Source organism: Lissotriton helveticus, chromosome 1_1 (assembly GCF_964261635.1).
Source record: "Lissotriton helveticus chromosome 1_1, aLisHel1.1, whole genome shotgun sequence".
NCBI classification, from domain to species: Eukaryota; Metazoa; Chordata; class Amphibia; order Caudata; family Salamandridae; genus Lissotriton; species Lissotriton helveticus.
This window is the reverse complement of record NC_136057.1, coordinates 2,062,434,842-2,062,451,173: the sequence shown is the minus strand read 5'-3', so window position 1 is coordinate 2,062,451,173 and position 16,332 is coordinate 2,062,434,842. Positions and strand designations below refer to the sequence as shown.

Below are 16,332 nucleotides of genomic sequence, written 5' to 3'. Positions count from 1 at the left end.
GCCTACTTCCATTTGCGTGCCGGCCAGCTGATACGACTGTGCAGCCCACTCTGACCAGGCGGCTGCTGATAGCCCAGGCTCGGGCCCAGTGATCCTTCCTGCTCACTGGCCCCTGCACCAATACATGATGCCTGTGCACCTCCGCATAGCCCCCTGCAGCTTCTGGGACAATTGCTGGCACTAGTATTTTGAACTCTACCTCTGCACCGACCATAGTAGTGGAGACACGTTCTGGCACCTATACCTGCACTGTCTGCTTCGTCCTCCCTCCAGCGGGACAGTGACTCCCCAGAATACTTCTCCGCTGCTGCGGGCTTGGTTCTACATTGCGTAATGCCTTCTATGATGGATCTAATCACACCTTCGCCATGCCTGGTGCCATCCTTCTTCATCTCCTTGGCTTTTCTCCTCGACTCCTAGGGGGCCCCCGCGTACAGCTCTGCACTGCAGGAAGATCTGAAACAGTAACGTCTCAACTTCCAGTGGCCGAAAGCCTCGGAATCCATGCAACCACCGACCATGGCTGATGCCAGACATTGGCAACTCCGGACCAATGCAACTGGCAGGTGCAGATGCAGTTTTGGCCGATCTTCTGGCTAACTTTTGTGCCATTGATGGCTGCTATGACACCCTTGCCATACAATTAGATTTAATGGGTGAACATCTTGACCACCATGACAACAAACTAGAACCTGCTGAGTTGAGGGTGTCCTATCCTACCTAGAAGATGGGGCCACGCAAGCTATGAAGCGTCTGGAGTGAAATGAAAAACTTCTTAACCCGATCCTGGCCTCCCCACCACCCCTCCCCCCCCAAGCCCATATGAGCTCACCTCCTCAGCTTTAGAGACTGTAATGTCACCCTGAGACTGGCCCGTGAACATGACCAATTACAGTGGCAGGGCATCACCATCTCCGTGTTCCACGATTTCACAGCTGTGGTCCAGGAGTCTCGCCGTAAATTAGCAGAAGTCAAGGCCACTCTCCGGAAACTGGGACTCCGCTATGGTATGTCTACCAGCATGCCTACGGGGCAGGGTAGACGGTAAGCCACATTTATTTGACACTCCAGCTGTGGTCCAAATGTTTTGGCAGCAATACTGAAGTAACTGACCATTGTCTCACCTCTCGACTCAGGACAGATCCCCTCCGGCCATACACTCTAGCGCCAGGGCTGACCTCTAACCTACAGGCTGAAGACAGTATCTTCCTTCTACATTATTGCCTTCCTGCTTGACCACCTACAGCCTTTGATTTCAATATCCATGTAGACACGTTCACATGCTATCTCAGTTCTTATTTTACATGTTGACAAGAGCCCATCGTAAAAAGTGTTCATTGATCCTGTGTGCATGGGTGCCCACCTTAGCGTTGCCACCCCCAGTGCTACACACAACCACGTTTCTCATTATATTGTTGTTTGGGTGGGGGGTTGTTACAACAGTTTGTCACTGCTTGTTGTTTGCTATACTGCCATCATGTACGCATCAGTCGCTGCCTATCCTTCTCCTTCAGTTCCAAATGTATTACGTTATGAGCAATTCCCAACCCCCTGAACCAAACTCGCTCCTTTGGCTGAGTTGTTGATGTGGTCCTTCATTGACATGATTTTGTCAAGGGTAATGCCCAAGGACTTTACTGAGTTGGATAGTGTTCGAGAACAATTTAGGGTGTCCAAATTCTTGAGCCAATCTTGGGTTAGTAGAGGGTTGTATTTAGGGGAGAAAAGTAGTACTTCAGTTTTATTGGGGTTCAACTTTAAGTGGTTGGTATTAAGCCAAGTTTATTTCTTGATTAGTATGGTGTTCAGGTGTTGCCTTTGTGTTTAGAGCCTGAGGTGAAAGCAGGACGCTTTCTACCAGAAGCCAGCACTGGCCACATTCCACCCTTTTATTGGTTTCGGTCTACTGCCAATGCTGTTGTAAATTCCTTCAGGACTGTTCTTTGTTTATCAGACTTCTGGTGTTTCATAGCATTACAGATGGTGTCCATCTGAAATGGTTTGGTATTAAGTTCCTCATTTTCATATGTATGCAGCACACAAACCAATAGCTTCAATATTATACATGTGAATTCATAAGTGGACAGTTCTTCAGAGCATGTGTATTCGCAACTCCATGTCACCAGTGGTTCTTTGATATCTGTGCCCTGGAAGAAGCCCAGCTTTTATGGTGTTTAATTTGCAGTACTTCAAATATCTTGATTTTAATTTATTTCCTTCTGTCCTTCCTTTCTTTCTTTCCTTATTTTTTCTGTGTTTCCGTCCTTCTTTCTTGCTTTCTTTCTCTCTTGCCTTCTTTCTTTCCTTCTTTAATTGGCTCTTTTCATCTTCTTTCTTTTTTCTTGCCTTCATTTCTTTTGTTTCTTTCTTTACTTTTTTGTTTCTTTCTCTTTTTCTTTACTTCCTTCATTCTTTCCTTCCTTCATTCTTTACTTGTTTCTTTCCATCAATCGCTCCATCTTTCTTTCTTTGCTTCTCTCTTTCTTTCCTTCCTTCCTTCTTCCCTGCCTTCTTTCTTTGATTTAATCTTTCCATCATTTCTTTGATTGTGCCTTTCATTCATTTGTCCTTTATTTTTTTCTTTCCTTCTTTACTACTTTCTTTCCTGCTTTTGTTCTTTCTTAGATTTTCTTTCCTGTTTTTGTTCTTTTGTATCTTCTTTCTTTCCTTTTTTCTTATTTCATTTCTTCTTTCTTCCCTCCATCTACATATCCTTCCTTTCTTCCTTCTTTTTTTGCCTTCATTACCACTTTCCTTTTTTCCTGCTTTATTTCCTTTAATGTTTTGTTCTTCTCTTTCCTGCCTTCTTTCTTTCTTTTCTTGCTGTCTTTCTTGCTTTCTGTTCTTCTTTCCTGCTATTTAACTTTCTTTTTTCTTCCCTTCTTTCGTTCCATGCTTTGTCTTATTTCTTTCCTTCCTTCTTGTGTTCTTTCTCTTCTTCAGTATTGTCTTCTTTTTTCCTTCCTTCTTGTGTTCTTTCTTTCCTTCCTTTTTGTCTTCTTTCTCTCCTACTTTCTTTCTTTCCTTCTTTCTCAAAGACAATAGTCTGGCAGCCAATGGCATACGATTGGCTTTTTTAGGTTTGTGTTAGTCAAGATATTTTGACTTTATTAAAATTGTGTGCATGACTTAGTTACTTATGTGGGTCTTCAGCCACTCTTCATTCCTTTGTGGTTGTCTCATTCAAATTTTTCTCCAACCTTCTGACGCATATTTCAAGGGGCAATGCGCCAGCCTATTTTAACCATTGGCTGACCACTATGAGTTATGTCAAGCTGCCCTTTAACAATGAGCACATCCACACCCAAATTCCCTTCGGTGCCAGGGAGTACTAATGTAAAATCTGTGTGTGTTTTAGATCAAAACACATTTTTGCCTTTATTTAATGTTACTTTTAGATTGAGGAGCACCAGGCAGCTTCCTGAGCAATAAAGTTTTGCAAAAACCATAAAAGAACACAAACATGTGCTCCCTCCGCTGCATCATACATATATGTAGAGTGAGCTAACCACCTCCAGCAAAACTTGTCTAAAGCTATTTCTCTGCAAAGATGGTGGAGTCTAACTCCAAGTGCAAGCCCCATCTCCACTTAGGCACTGGTATTTTTGAAGCTGCCCTTAACCTTTAGACCAGTTCACCTTTAGGACATTTGTAAACATCTCAGTGTAAAAAATATAATACATTCTTGTTCAACCCCAAAATGCATTGCTCAATCCCACTAAATGTGCCACTTATTCAAACTTCGAAAGTTGATTCAAGAAACTGGTCTTTTCTCAGCCGTCTTATCTGGTGTATAGTTCTGTTTCATGGGGGTCACAAAGGCTGCAATAGAGTCACTTGATTCTCCCCATTCAGGTCAGACTCCCTCATCATTGTGCAGGGGACAATTCTTTTTTTAAATTTTTTTTTATTGTCCTCATACCACCTTAAGCGTCTGCAATCGTAACATGCTAGACCCCTTTGATCCTGGGCACCCTGGATCCATGTTACTGCATTCACTATGGGACGCCAGGCCTGCTTCTTTGTACGAGGCTTGATGTAATCCTTGGACGATCTTAAATCAACCTTAGTGCCTTCCCCCAGCACACCAAGGGCGCCCAAACGTTACCTTCTGTTCGGTCAAGCCTTGCCATTGCAAATGCGGCCCGGAGCCACTTCTCATACACAGGAGCAGCTGGATCTTTCCATAGTATGCATACTTCTCTTCGAGCCAGCAGAATCAGATAAAAAAAAAGGCCAGTCTGTGCTCTAGATATGCAGTTTTCTAGTAAAGAATTTAACCCAAAAATAACCAATGCTGGGTCTAAATTAACCTTGTAATCAAGTATACCCGTTAATCCCGATTCCACATTCTGCCAGTACATTTTTAATTGGGAACATTCATAGAACATATGCAGATCATCTGCCTTAAGCATACCACATTTAGGGCACCTAGGGGTTGGGTCACTGGCAAACTTGGCAACTCTATAGGGGGTATAACATATCCTATTCCTATATTCTATTACACGGATGACTTGCTAGTCTATACTAGTAATGCTGTTGAGGTCTTCCCAAAGGTTGAGTACTCCTTAAGTGAGTTTGGAAGATTCTCTGGCTACGCAGTCAACACTCTTAAGACCGAGATAATGTGCTGGGGGGTTGAAGGCTGGGAAAGACGAGGGGGTCCTGGATTTAAATACTTGGGAATCATTATAGATCAAGATTTGCTGAACATCCCCCCCTGACCAACCTAAATAGAGTAACAAAGGAAATTGATCATCTTTCCCTTAGATGGAGAAACCTCCAACTCACAATATATGGCCGAATAAATATAGTTAAGATGGTAATCTTACCCAAGCTAACATATCTCTTCAGCGCCATCCCTCTCGAATTCCCCTCTAAGCTTCTTGGGAAAATTCAGAGTAAGATCGGTAGTTTTATATGGGCCAATAAGAGCTCCAGATTATCCTGGAAGAAGCTGAAGAGGAGATTACTTAAGGGGGGGCTTGCGTTACCGGATATTTTTTGTTATTGCCTTTCTTTTCAGTTTAAAAACATCTGTAGTCTTCTGTCCAGTCCTAGTGATAACAACTGGGGGAGGATCCTGAAGGCTATGGCAACACATGAGGGGGGTGGAGATGGTTTTCTGTATAAATTTGGAGCTATAAGGTTCTTTAAGAAAGTCCGTCTAAAAGTGATTCGGGCGCCACTTAACTCATGGCAGAATCTGAAAACCAGGTGGGGTATAAAATATTACTCAGACTTCGCCCCAATCTGGGACTCTACTGGGCTTCCTGATTGTCTAAAGGATAGTTTGGCGGTGTTGATTAAATCTGCAGGCATTGGCACTTGGTCCAAATTAATATCTGCAGATGGGGGTTTTCCCTGGGAGGCCTTGAGAGCAAGGATTGGGGACTCTTTTTCACGATTTGAATTTCTACAACTACGCTCATGGTACATTGCAGAAAAGAACAATATTGGCGGAAATTGGGAAATAGAGTTCAAACTACAAAACCCCACCCCCTTGAAAAAGGAAGTCGGGATATGGTACAGGAGCCTACTAGATAGAGAAGACACCGAACTCCCACCACCTCATGAGGTTTGGAGAACATCAATATTAGAAAATAGAGCTGTACAGTTTTATTTTCCATCTATTACAAACCTCTACAAGTTCGTAAAATCAGCTTCTTTGGGAAAATTCTTAGATTCCTACCTGTCTCCCTCTCACCCCATCGTTTGTAGATTTGGATGCTGCCACGCGAAGAGCAGTGTATTAGACGTCATTATTATTCCCTCTTTTGTATATTATTCCAAGTTTGACACTTAAATTCAGAAATATGGACTTTGCTGATATTATTTTTCCATTTAAGATACATTTGGCTCTATAGCACTGGCTTTGGAATCACATCTTGGCACAGCTAGAGGGGAAATTAAGAACAACTGCTGCTGCACAGTGCAGTTGTAAAAAAACAGTCTGCAAGCTTTGTCATCAACTACTACATTTGCTTTCCTGCCAGACACCAGTATTTAATTAAAGAAAAGGCTGAGGTAATTGTTTCCAATCTGGGCTGATAAAGGCGTATAATTAAATATTAATTACACACTTTGTTTTTATCAACTCTTTATAATGTAAAATACCGTGTTTCAGTAAAGGGGGTCGCATGATTGTTGAAGTTGCCGTTCAGTATTTCACTGCTTGTTTTCCTAGTCAAGATCTCTTCCATATTCGCATTGATTGATTTCTGTCCTCTCTTTTTAGGCTGTGGCTACAAGTTGTTGGTCCATTCTCAAGCAAAAGAAACAACAAATGAAGGTAACCTTTCTCAATACATGCTATGAATATTGGCAATAACGTACCTAAAATCTCACTCTGTACGAGTGTATTCTCATGTTCTTATGATTCTTTTTGTTATGTTCTCCACATACATCTGTCATTGAGCTGTACCCCAGAAAAGTGCAAGAACTGGTAATGCCATTAGCTCAGGTCCTGGCAAGCTATTTCCATGGTTATATATTTTAATTCTTTTCTTATTGCAAGCAGATATCACACAAAATGTAAAAATGAAACATGTGGCCATACGCTCGAAATAATAATTTAAAATGTAAGAAAATAACCATTGGATTAATTTTAATAGACCAGTACGGGTATTTCCTAATAGACAGATGTACTTAGGACAGGTATAGAGACCCTTTATAGTTTTAATGCACAACACAGGGAAATACGGTTCTGTATGGTACTAATTAACTAAATTATTCTAATGGTTTTAGACAACCTCTAAGAATAATTAAGTTTTGTATCGTAAAGGTTGTGATTGATTCGTAAACAGTTAGAAAGAACTTGAAGGTTAACCCCTTCCATGCATCACGGTGGGCGTGTGCTGATGAAGGCTGGGGGGCCGTCATGATCCCGCCCTCTCTTAAAAACGGCTGCACAGGCGCAGAATCTCGGCCGCGCCCAAGGGGTTAAAAGTTATGTGAATAACTTTTTACAAACAGAGCCATGTTTGTTGAAAGGTAAAAACCTTATTACTAAAATCCAAACTATATCATTTAGCAAGCATCCAGATTTTTTAACCCGCAGCGCTAAGGGGGAGGCGGGGCCGCGCGGCGCTCCCGTACTCGTGACGGAACCGCTCCGTCACGGCCCTTGGGTGAGCTGTGCTTGTGACGGAACGGTTCCGTCACGGCCCCGCCCGCTCTTCAGAACGTCAGCGCAGGCGCGGAATTCGCGCCATGCAGGCGCGGCGAGCGGGCCGTGACGGAACAGTTACGTCACCAGCACAGCCCATCCGAGGCTCGTGACGGAGCGGTTCCGTCACGAGCATGGGAGGGGTTAAATGAAGATCTATACTTATCAGCAGCTAGCTACATTAATTTTATTTTTTTGTTAAACACGTAGCAATCTATAGCATTTTGAGAACAAAAATGCAAAGCACAAACTGCCATGCCTCGTCTCTAGTGGGAACATAAGCAGTCCCACATCCTTGTAAGGCTTTATTAGTGAGGTGCAACTTTATGCACTATGACACAGTGAACGCGGAACCTGCATCTTGGCCTATATGTCGAACTTAGGGGATCACGGTTGAAATGAGTGGAGTGCTTCTATTAATCTATGCCACTGTTAATTATTCTGCTACATTCCATTCTGTCATTTTTGCCGACTGTGCTACTTTATACAGAAACCTATCAGTTTGATTTGGGCCTACTTTAATAGGACCAGCCTAGAGCAAATGGTATTTAGAAAGCATCCATAAATTTTTTTGTTTTTGTTTGAATCAGTTTATTAAGAAAATATAAATCCGGACATGTATGTATTACAACAGTGTAGCACACATGATTAACAGAGAATCTTCTATTGCATCGTTCCATCAGTTTCAGCCTCTGACTCCTATAACATAAGCAACTTGAGGGGGGCTGAGGGCCGTTATCATGCCAGACATTGCTGTTATAATCCAGGTGCAATGAGAGGAGGATGAATGGAGCTACCAAATAGCCAAAGAGAAGATGGGTTGTGGATTCCCCCTCCCTGCCGTCATCTACCCAGCCGGACCTTGGGCAGATTTTCCCCTCGTCTCTACGTCATGTCTTCCTCCAACCCTTTTACCCTATTCCCTTACCCTTCCTGCTCCATTCACCTTGTCCCCTATGTTATTTAAATGCTTTTCTTGATACTTGTGTAAAGCGCTCTGATTCCATCAGGTCTAGCCAGCGCTACATAATTACTCATTATTTAAATTTGTTCCCATTTAGTACTCTTTGTCCCTTTGTCTACCTCCCTAGCTCCTGGCTCCTATCCACTCTCCCCTGAATCTCTCACCTTGCCTGCTAGTCTGCCTAGCTCCCTGTCCTTTGTGCCCTTTGACTAAGCACTCTTTCTCCCCTTGTTGGGGAAAGATCCAATACTTATACTCTGGAGTCTCAGCATACCCGCTGAGAGAGTCCACTGCGCCAAGGGAGCCACTCACAGCTGAGGTATGGTATGGCATCCCTTGCCAAAGCACTCCCTCTCCACTTTTTGGGGAAGGATCCAGTTTGTAGGCCTTGGAGTCTCAGAGGCCCCTCTGAGAGAGTCCACTGCGTAAAGAGAGCCTCCCGTAACCGAGATAGGGAAGTGATACCACTTCCCCATGGATCACAGCTTACTGGACTTTGGACGTTGCTTTGACTTGTCTACCGGTTTGTGTTCCCGTCGACCTTCCCCTCCTCTTTCCCGCCTTCATTACCGGTCTACTTCCCCTGCTTTTTCCCCCCTCCCCTGAATCTTTCCCCCTGCCTGCTTTTCCCCTTACGTATTTGTGCTATTGTTTATCTTGACCTCACAAGTAACTATGTTGCCATAATAACTGTGTAACCTTTGTAACAATGTAACCTGTAACTATGATGTGATGCTCATGTAAAGCACTCTGATACCTCCGGGTCTAGCCAGCTCTATATAAAACCTTTAAAATAAATAAAATAAGAGAAATAAGGAAAAACAAAGAGCAAATAATCAGTTGAAATACAACATAATTTTCTGCAAACATGCTACAGGTCTGTGTGGATATCATGACATAACAGTATAGGTCTGTCACGTGACATGGGGCGGGTGTAACCCTAGTCTCTAGTGAGGAGCCGGTGTCATGATGAAGGATCAAACATCCGTTAAGAGTCGAGGGAACAACTGAAATGCCCTAAGATGGGTAGGGTTAAAGCATGCAAATTCGATGCAGGTGAGGTATTGAAAGAGGGGACGCCATAAAGCTTGGAATTTGGTGTTGGTTTTAGTTAGATTATGCAAGAGTTGTTCCAAAACGAGAACATGCCATGGTCGGGTGAACCGCTCTGCTAAGGTGGGCGGGGTTGGCTGTTTCCAGGACAATGAATCAACTGTCAAGCTTCATGAAGCATGCAACTGAGCATCGATTCAGTCATCGCTTTAAGAGTTGAAGGATATATCCCTAGTACTACCATAAGATAGGAAGTAGGAAGGGGGTATCTCACTGTGGCTTTAATGTGGCTAAGGATCTCCTTCCAGAAGGTAGTGATCGAGGTGCGTGCATGACCACCAAATATGAAAAAAATCTGCCTGTGCATTACAGCATCTCCAACAAAGGTCAGAGGACCCAGCATAGAAGGTGAATAGGCATGTAATACCACTGAGGGAGTTACGGCAGTATGTTTTTGGTATGTCTCACCACAGGGGGTCCCATTGTTTATCTCTTCAGAGCGTATCCAACTGGAATTGGTATGGGTGGTTATGAGCGGATGTGTAGTGTACGTACACATTTTTCAAAAAGAGTGTACGACTGAGTAATCTTGAGATACATAGTGTGATGGAGGACCCAATGTCTCAGCTGAACATATTGCATCTTGGCTATATCAGGTAAGTGGTATTCCACCTTGCACGGTTTTCATATTTGTCCCTACATCAAATCTCGGAGCGTCCTACAGTTGAAAGTCCAATCGTTAAAAGCATTGGGGGCTAGTGCCAGGTATAAATACGGGGTTGCGTGAAATATTAGGAGAGGGGAAGGTGGTCAATCCCTTTGTAAGGGCCAGTTTGTCCAAGATGTTGAGGACAGTCTTAGTAGGGGTGGCAAAATACTCATTTCGATGGCTGGTATGTGTTGTATCCAAGCTAGGTCCCAAAGTGGTCTACAAGCAACAGCTCTGTCCATATGGAGTCAATGAGCCTCAGTCTCCCGAGCTACCCAGGCAGAGATGAAACACAGATCTGCCACTCAGTAATATTCTAATAGGTTGGGGCAAGCTAGACCTCCGCAGTCCCAGGGCTGCATCATGAGAGCATTGTATATTCTAGGCCACTCCCCTTTCCATATAAACGTGACAATGTCACGCTGCAATTGTGCAATGTCATCCTATCGGATTGGGGTAGGTAGGGTCTTAAATAAATAAGGGGCCCACGGCAAGATGTTCATTTTAACCAAGTTAACCCTCCCCAACCACAAGACCACAAAGGGTTTCCACCTCCGGAGATCGTCCAAGATGGCACGACAGGTGAGGGCAGTTTGCGGTTGTCGACATAGCAAGCGTGGGTTTGAGGTACAAGCCCAGGTATTCAATCTAATCGGGACACCACTGAAATGAGGCCAAGCCTGTAGCTGGGATACGTCAGCTGCTGGTACTGTGAGGTAAAGTATGCTTGATTTGGACATATTTACTTTAAAGCCCAATAAAGCCCCAAACACCTTAAAGCTAGAGACCACAGCTGGGAGTGAGGTGGCTGGTTGAGAGAGGGTAAGAATCGGATCTGCTTTTTCCACTAAATGCGATAACCAACAAACATTATCTACTCTGTCTGTTACGTATAAAGCTGACCTGGTCTGGATTGATCAGATGCGCTAGATAGCGCTCAAACCCAGTTACCAAGATCTTAGTGGAAATCTTTGCATCTGTATTTAACAAGGCAGTGAGGCGATATGAAGAGCAGAGTGGTGGGTCCTTGCCTGGCTTGGGGATAATCAATATCTCTTTGGCCATGGAGGAAATAAGGCCAGTTTCATGCCTAAAGGAGTTGAACAGATGACTCTGTGGTTACCCAGCTCAGAGAGGAACAATCTATAGAAACTTTACAGGTATTCTGCCTGGCCCAGGAGTCTTGCAATGTTCAAAGCACCAGACGAATTTCTCTCACTGAGATAGGTGCATCCAAAAGCTCTGCGTGTTGAGGCTGAAGTCACACTTCGCCATATATGCTGCTATCAGTGTGGGCAAGTTCTCTTCGCTGTCTTAGAGGGCTTGATAATAGTTATAAAAAGTACTTCTCTTATCACGCCCTGTTGTCACCCATCCTCCAGTTGACATCTTGAGTTTGGTGATATGTTCTTTTGCATGCGCTTGGCGCAGTCTATGTGATGGGAGTGTACCTACTTTCTTGCCCCCCTCTTTCTTTATGCGCCAAGAGGGAGTGTTCCATTCTGTTTGTCTAGTGTGTTTGCAGTTGTCCCTGCAACACTGCCAACTGTCTATTGAGGCGCCGATTGGGTGTTGCCTTGTCTTGGGTCTCTAACGTCTTTATCTCTGTTAACTGTTTTTCTTCACCTAAGCGTACCTCCCTGTTCCAAGCAATGTAAATGTAAATTGATACTTGTATAGCGCACTACTCACCCGCAAGGGTCTCAAGGCGCTTGTACGAATACCGCTGTGGAACCCATCCTGGCTTTCCCTGTGAGGTGTCCACTCCTGGGCACCCCCAAGGTGGAGGCCAGGCATCCTTAGCGTTGTGGGGGCCGTTGTGGAGATTAAGCAAGCTATTGCCCAGAGTTGCAGAGTGGGACTCCATGATTGGAATAGGCACCGAGGCGAGAATTAGCAGGTCCGTGGAATTTTGAGCCCAAGACCCGCCGAGGCAGGGAATTGAACCCTGGTCCCGGTCTAGACCTCTGCATTAGGGTCTGCCGCTCTAACCATTGAGCCACACTTCTCCAACTGATATTACCCCCGAATGGTGGCTTTATATCTGTCCCATAACCTAGGTAAGGAGACATCCTGCTCAGTGTTGTGAGTAAAGTAGCCTACGATGCCTGTGCTCATCTCCTCTACATTGATAGAATCACAAAGTAGCCCTACGGGTAGATGCCACTGCAGGGCAGCCTGGTACATAGTGGAGCAGATGACCATGTCAGTACTACATGCGTGTGGTCAGAGGGGGAGATATTGGATATTTCAGCATTGTCAAGATTGTGTAGAAGGGAATGTGTCACAAAGAGGTAATCAATCTGAGAGTAAGAGGTATCTAGGTGGGAATAAAAGGAACAATCCCTAGCGTCTGGATGAGTATAGCATCAGGCATCGATAAGGCCTAGGTCCATTATCTCTCTTTTCAGTTGTGCAGACATGGCCTGTGTGCCCTGGTAATAGGCAGAGTTTTTATCCATTACAGGGTCTCAGACTGGTTTGAGGTCCCCCCCAGTATGATACCCCCTTCAACCCTTTGTAGTTGTTCACGTATGCTTGACAAAGGTAGGAGACTTGTGAGGCATTAGGGGAATATCCGTTAAGTAATTGGAGATGGTGTTGCCCTTTGGTCAACTGCAGGGTCATGAACCGGTCCTCCTTATCCCTCACTACCTTTGTGATGGTGGGACGAAAGCAAGACTTAAAGTATCCCTGCCTCCAGTATTTTAGAGTCACTGTAACCTCAGGGGCGTATAGGGTATCGCAGGTGTGCCATTGTTAGAAATGGGGGTCTCTAGTTGGCAATGGCTTGCACCTTTGTCCAAGTAGGGACCTTTCTTTCTAGTCAGGATAAGAGTTAAACTCATAAAAATAACCCTTGATTACCCGATTGGTAGCTTGGTACGAGCAGTCAGACTTATCTCATGGGCAGTGTGCAAAGTATTTGCTCATAACAGTGACCTAGTGAAAGCACTACACCACACCAGTTTAGAAAAATATCCAATCCTTTATTTATTTAAAACAGGACCAGAACAATAACAATCCAACATACAGAACTTAAAAACATGCACTTTGCAAGAATAACAGTGAAAATGCAGTTCCTTGGAGTCGGTAGCACCGTCCAGTGCTACAGCGATACTGAAAACAGAATTAAACAGTTCTGTCTGACCGCATCAGTCGGGGTGTCGGCAGACTCGTAATCAGTACCTTTTTGTATTGGCCATATCGGTGCGAGTCGGTTGTGGCAACCATCGCAGTGCAAAGCATAGTGGTGCAGCGTGCTGTGTCCTCAAGGCGCGGTGCAGGCAGCGGGTCAGTAATGGTTGTTCAGCTGCGTCAATGAGACCAGGGCTGGGATGCGGAGTGAAGGCGGTGCTTGATGGGGTGTTGACGGATCATGGTGCAGGCAACAGAGCCGGTTGCAGGAGCTGGCGTCAGTGGCCCCGACTGAGGCATAGGATGAGGCGGTGCGTCACGAGACTTACGAGCTGAGCCCCCAGCCACGATAAAGTCAAGGGTGTCGAAGTCAGCAGGCATCAATGGCGTTGGTAAAACAAGATGGCGTAGTGAAGCGAGGAGGGGTGGAATGCTGTGCCCACAGGTTAAGGTGCAAGCAGCAGCTTGGAGGCATCGGTCGTCGTTGTTGGTGAGACCAGGGTTGTGGTGCGAGATGCGGCGGGCCCTCTGCGGTGCCTTCAGGACAGGTAGCCAGCGATTAAGTCAGTGATGGAGTCGCCTGCTTTCCCCCCCTCTGTGGCAACTGAAACCACGGTTCCAGAGGCGGTACCCAGAGGTCGGTGAAGTCTTTGCGGTACCTGAAACTTCAGAACAGGAGGCAAGCTCTGCTTCAAGCCCTTGGAGATACTCCGCTCAAGTAAAGAGTTCTGTCCAGTCTTTTCACTGCCTAAGTCAGAAGCAGCAACTGCAGGCCAACCCAACAAAGCAACAGCACAGCAAAGGGGCAGTACTCTTTCTGGCAGTACTTCCAGCTCTTCTTCTTGGCAGCTTCCTTGATTCCAGCGAGTTCTAAAGTTCTGGGGTCTGGGCCCCCAATATGTATACTCAGTTTCTCTTTGTTCTTTTTGGGCAGAGAGAATCTATACCTAGTCCAAACCAGTTTGGTCCTCTCTGGCGCTGCTTCCCAGCAGGAGGTGGAGACAGCATTGTCTGAAGTAGACCAGGCCCATTCAGGTACAAGGAATCTCATCCCACTACCCTAAATGCAGCCCAGGTCTGACTCATCCTGGAAAGGCAGGACATAGGTAGACCCCCCAGTGGCTGTCTGAAGAGAATGCACATCCCCAGCCACTGTCACTCCAAAGTCAGTCAGTCAATCCACAAACCCAGCAGAGCACACAGCATGTCTAAGTAAAACAATACCTAGTTTCTAAAAGTGGTATTTTCGAACACAGAACTTAAAAATCATCTTTACTAAAAGATACATTTTCCCATTCTGAGATCATGTATACTAAACTCCATTTCCCTATCTTATCCCAATAGGAAGATAAGCTTATAAGATGTTATAAGTGAACTCCCATTCTATCCTATGTGACAGATATCCTTTCCATAGTGAATAAAAACCCGAAATACACTGTAATTCACTACCAGGACATGTCAAAAACCTCAGTACACATCCTTCCTTTCATATACACTGCACCCTGCCCATAGGGGTACTTTGGGCCTACCTTAACCGTGATCTATCTGTAAGAAAAGGGTAAATTAGGGCCTGGCAAGTGGGTGCACTTACCAGGTCGACATGACAGTTACAAACTGCGTGCAGACACTGCAGTGGCAGGTCTGAGAACCCTTTACAGGGCTGCTTGTGTTTGTGGCACACCTAGTGCTGCAGGCCCACTAGCAGCATTTGATTTACAGGTCCTGGCACCCTCTGTACACTTTACTAGGGACTTACTAGTATATCAAATATACTAATCATGGAATTTACAATAGTACCACTTGCACTGTAACACTGAACAACAATTGGAAAGTGTGCAGAGACACTAAACCAGCAAAAACAGAGTCAAAGCCAGGAGGTCAGAAAGCAAAAAGACAGGGGAAACACGCCAAAAGATGCCAGGTCTGTCTACACCACAAAGGTGATTCTGTTGTAAAAAGACCGTGTTAGGGTTATAAAGCAGGATGCAGTCCCAAACTTTGTTATGCTTTTTGAGGGAGTTAAGGTTACGGATATTCAGGAAAAGCAATTTAAGACCCTCTGCCATGAAAGGGAGGTTGGGTAGGAGCAGTCAGCCCAAGTACGTCTACGGATGCCCCCTAAAGTGGAATCATTCCTCTCAGGTAATTCGTCAGAGAGTAGAACATCCTGGTACCCGCCCACAATCATCACAGTTTACAGAGTAGCTCTGATACCTGTAGAGGAAAAACATCATCATAAACCAAATAAGAGTTGAGGGCCAACAGGGACCAACTCGTGCATCAGCTTCCCACTGGGACCGGGGTGCTGGCTTCTCTCCAGCGGAGTCACCCTCATGGGGTGGAAAACTCGTGGGGGCGAGCCCTCCAATGAAGAGGTAGTGTCAGGGCAGGAGTTTGTCATGACATCTCCCTGGCCCACTGTTCACCATCTCCATTTTCTGATGTGAGCCAGATGCTTGTCCAGTTCTCATACTGAGGGCTGGCTCAGTTATTGCAAGTACTCCCCCGCTACATAGATTCAGGAGTGGAGGGCGCTGGCGCTGCATCTTTGTCCATGTTCTGGAGGTGCTGGATAATATCCTGCTTCATTTCTGAGGCAACGTCTCTGCTGAGCATTGTCTGATGGGTAGGGGCCTACCGTGATCCATATAGGTTTCAAGGTGTCCCTCGGTATGTTCCGAGCTGGGGAAGAGGGTCCATCTCGGTCAGGAGAAGACATCACCAGTAGCCATCACGCCTCTTCCATAAATCACGTAGATCACCGTTTGCCCTCCCCGGCAAAGAGCAGAGCAAAGGGGTGGCCCCACTGATATCTGATGTCCATGGCGCACAGTTCATCTATGATCGGTTTGAAATCCCGCCTGCGTCACAATGTCATAGGTGAGAGGTTTTTAAATAATTTCTTTGAGTGACCCCTAAAGACCAGATCAGCTTTCTTCCTGCCGATGCTCAGGATGACCTCCCTTTCTGTGAAGTTGTGGATTTGTGTTAGGATGTCTGACGACACATTTGGTCAGTTTGGAGCAGAGGCTACCTGGTGGGCTCTATCCAAGACTGGGGGTGCATTGGCGTCTTCCCCAATTGCCTGAAGGAGGGCCATCATGCATGCCATAATGTCTGTGCCTTCCTTCCCCCTCGGTACCCCCCCCAAATGCGAATATTGTTCCTGAGACTATGATTTTCCAGGTTTTCCTGCTTGGTCTTAAGGGCAATGTGTTGCTCCTCCAAAGCTGTGACGCGTCACCAGAGCATCTCCTGGTCCTCCGACCTGGCATCTACGGTGCGCTCTAAATCATCCTC

The 16,332-nt window shown here is 45.4% G+C and overlaps 1 protein-coding gene across 1 annotated transcript in view; it reads left to right on the top strand.

Annotated features, from left to right (window-relative positions):
- Nucleotides 1-16,332, top strand: part of MIGA1 (mitoguardin 1) — a 694,793-nt gene that overhangs the window by 583,429 nt on the left and 95,032 nt on the right. The window contains exon 14 of the mRNA XM_078659267.1: nucleotides 6,239-6,292. Coding sequence (XP_078515393.1) covers nucleotides 6,239-6,292 — 54 coding nt within the window. The remainder of the gene's footprint in view (nucleotides 1-6,238; nucleotides 6,293-16,332) is intronic.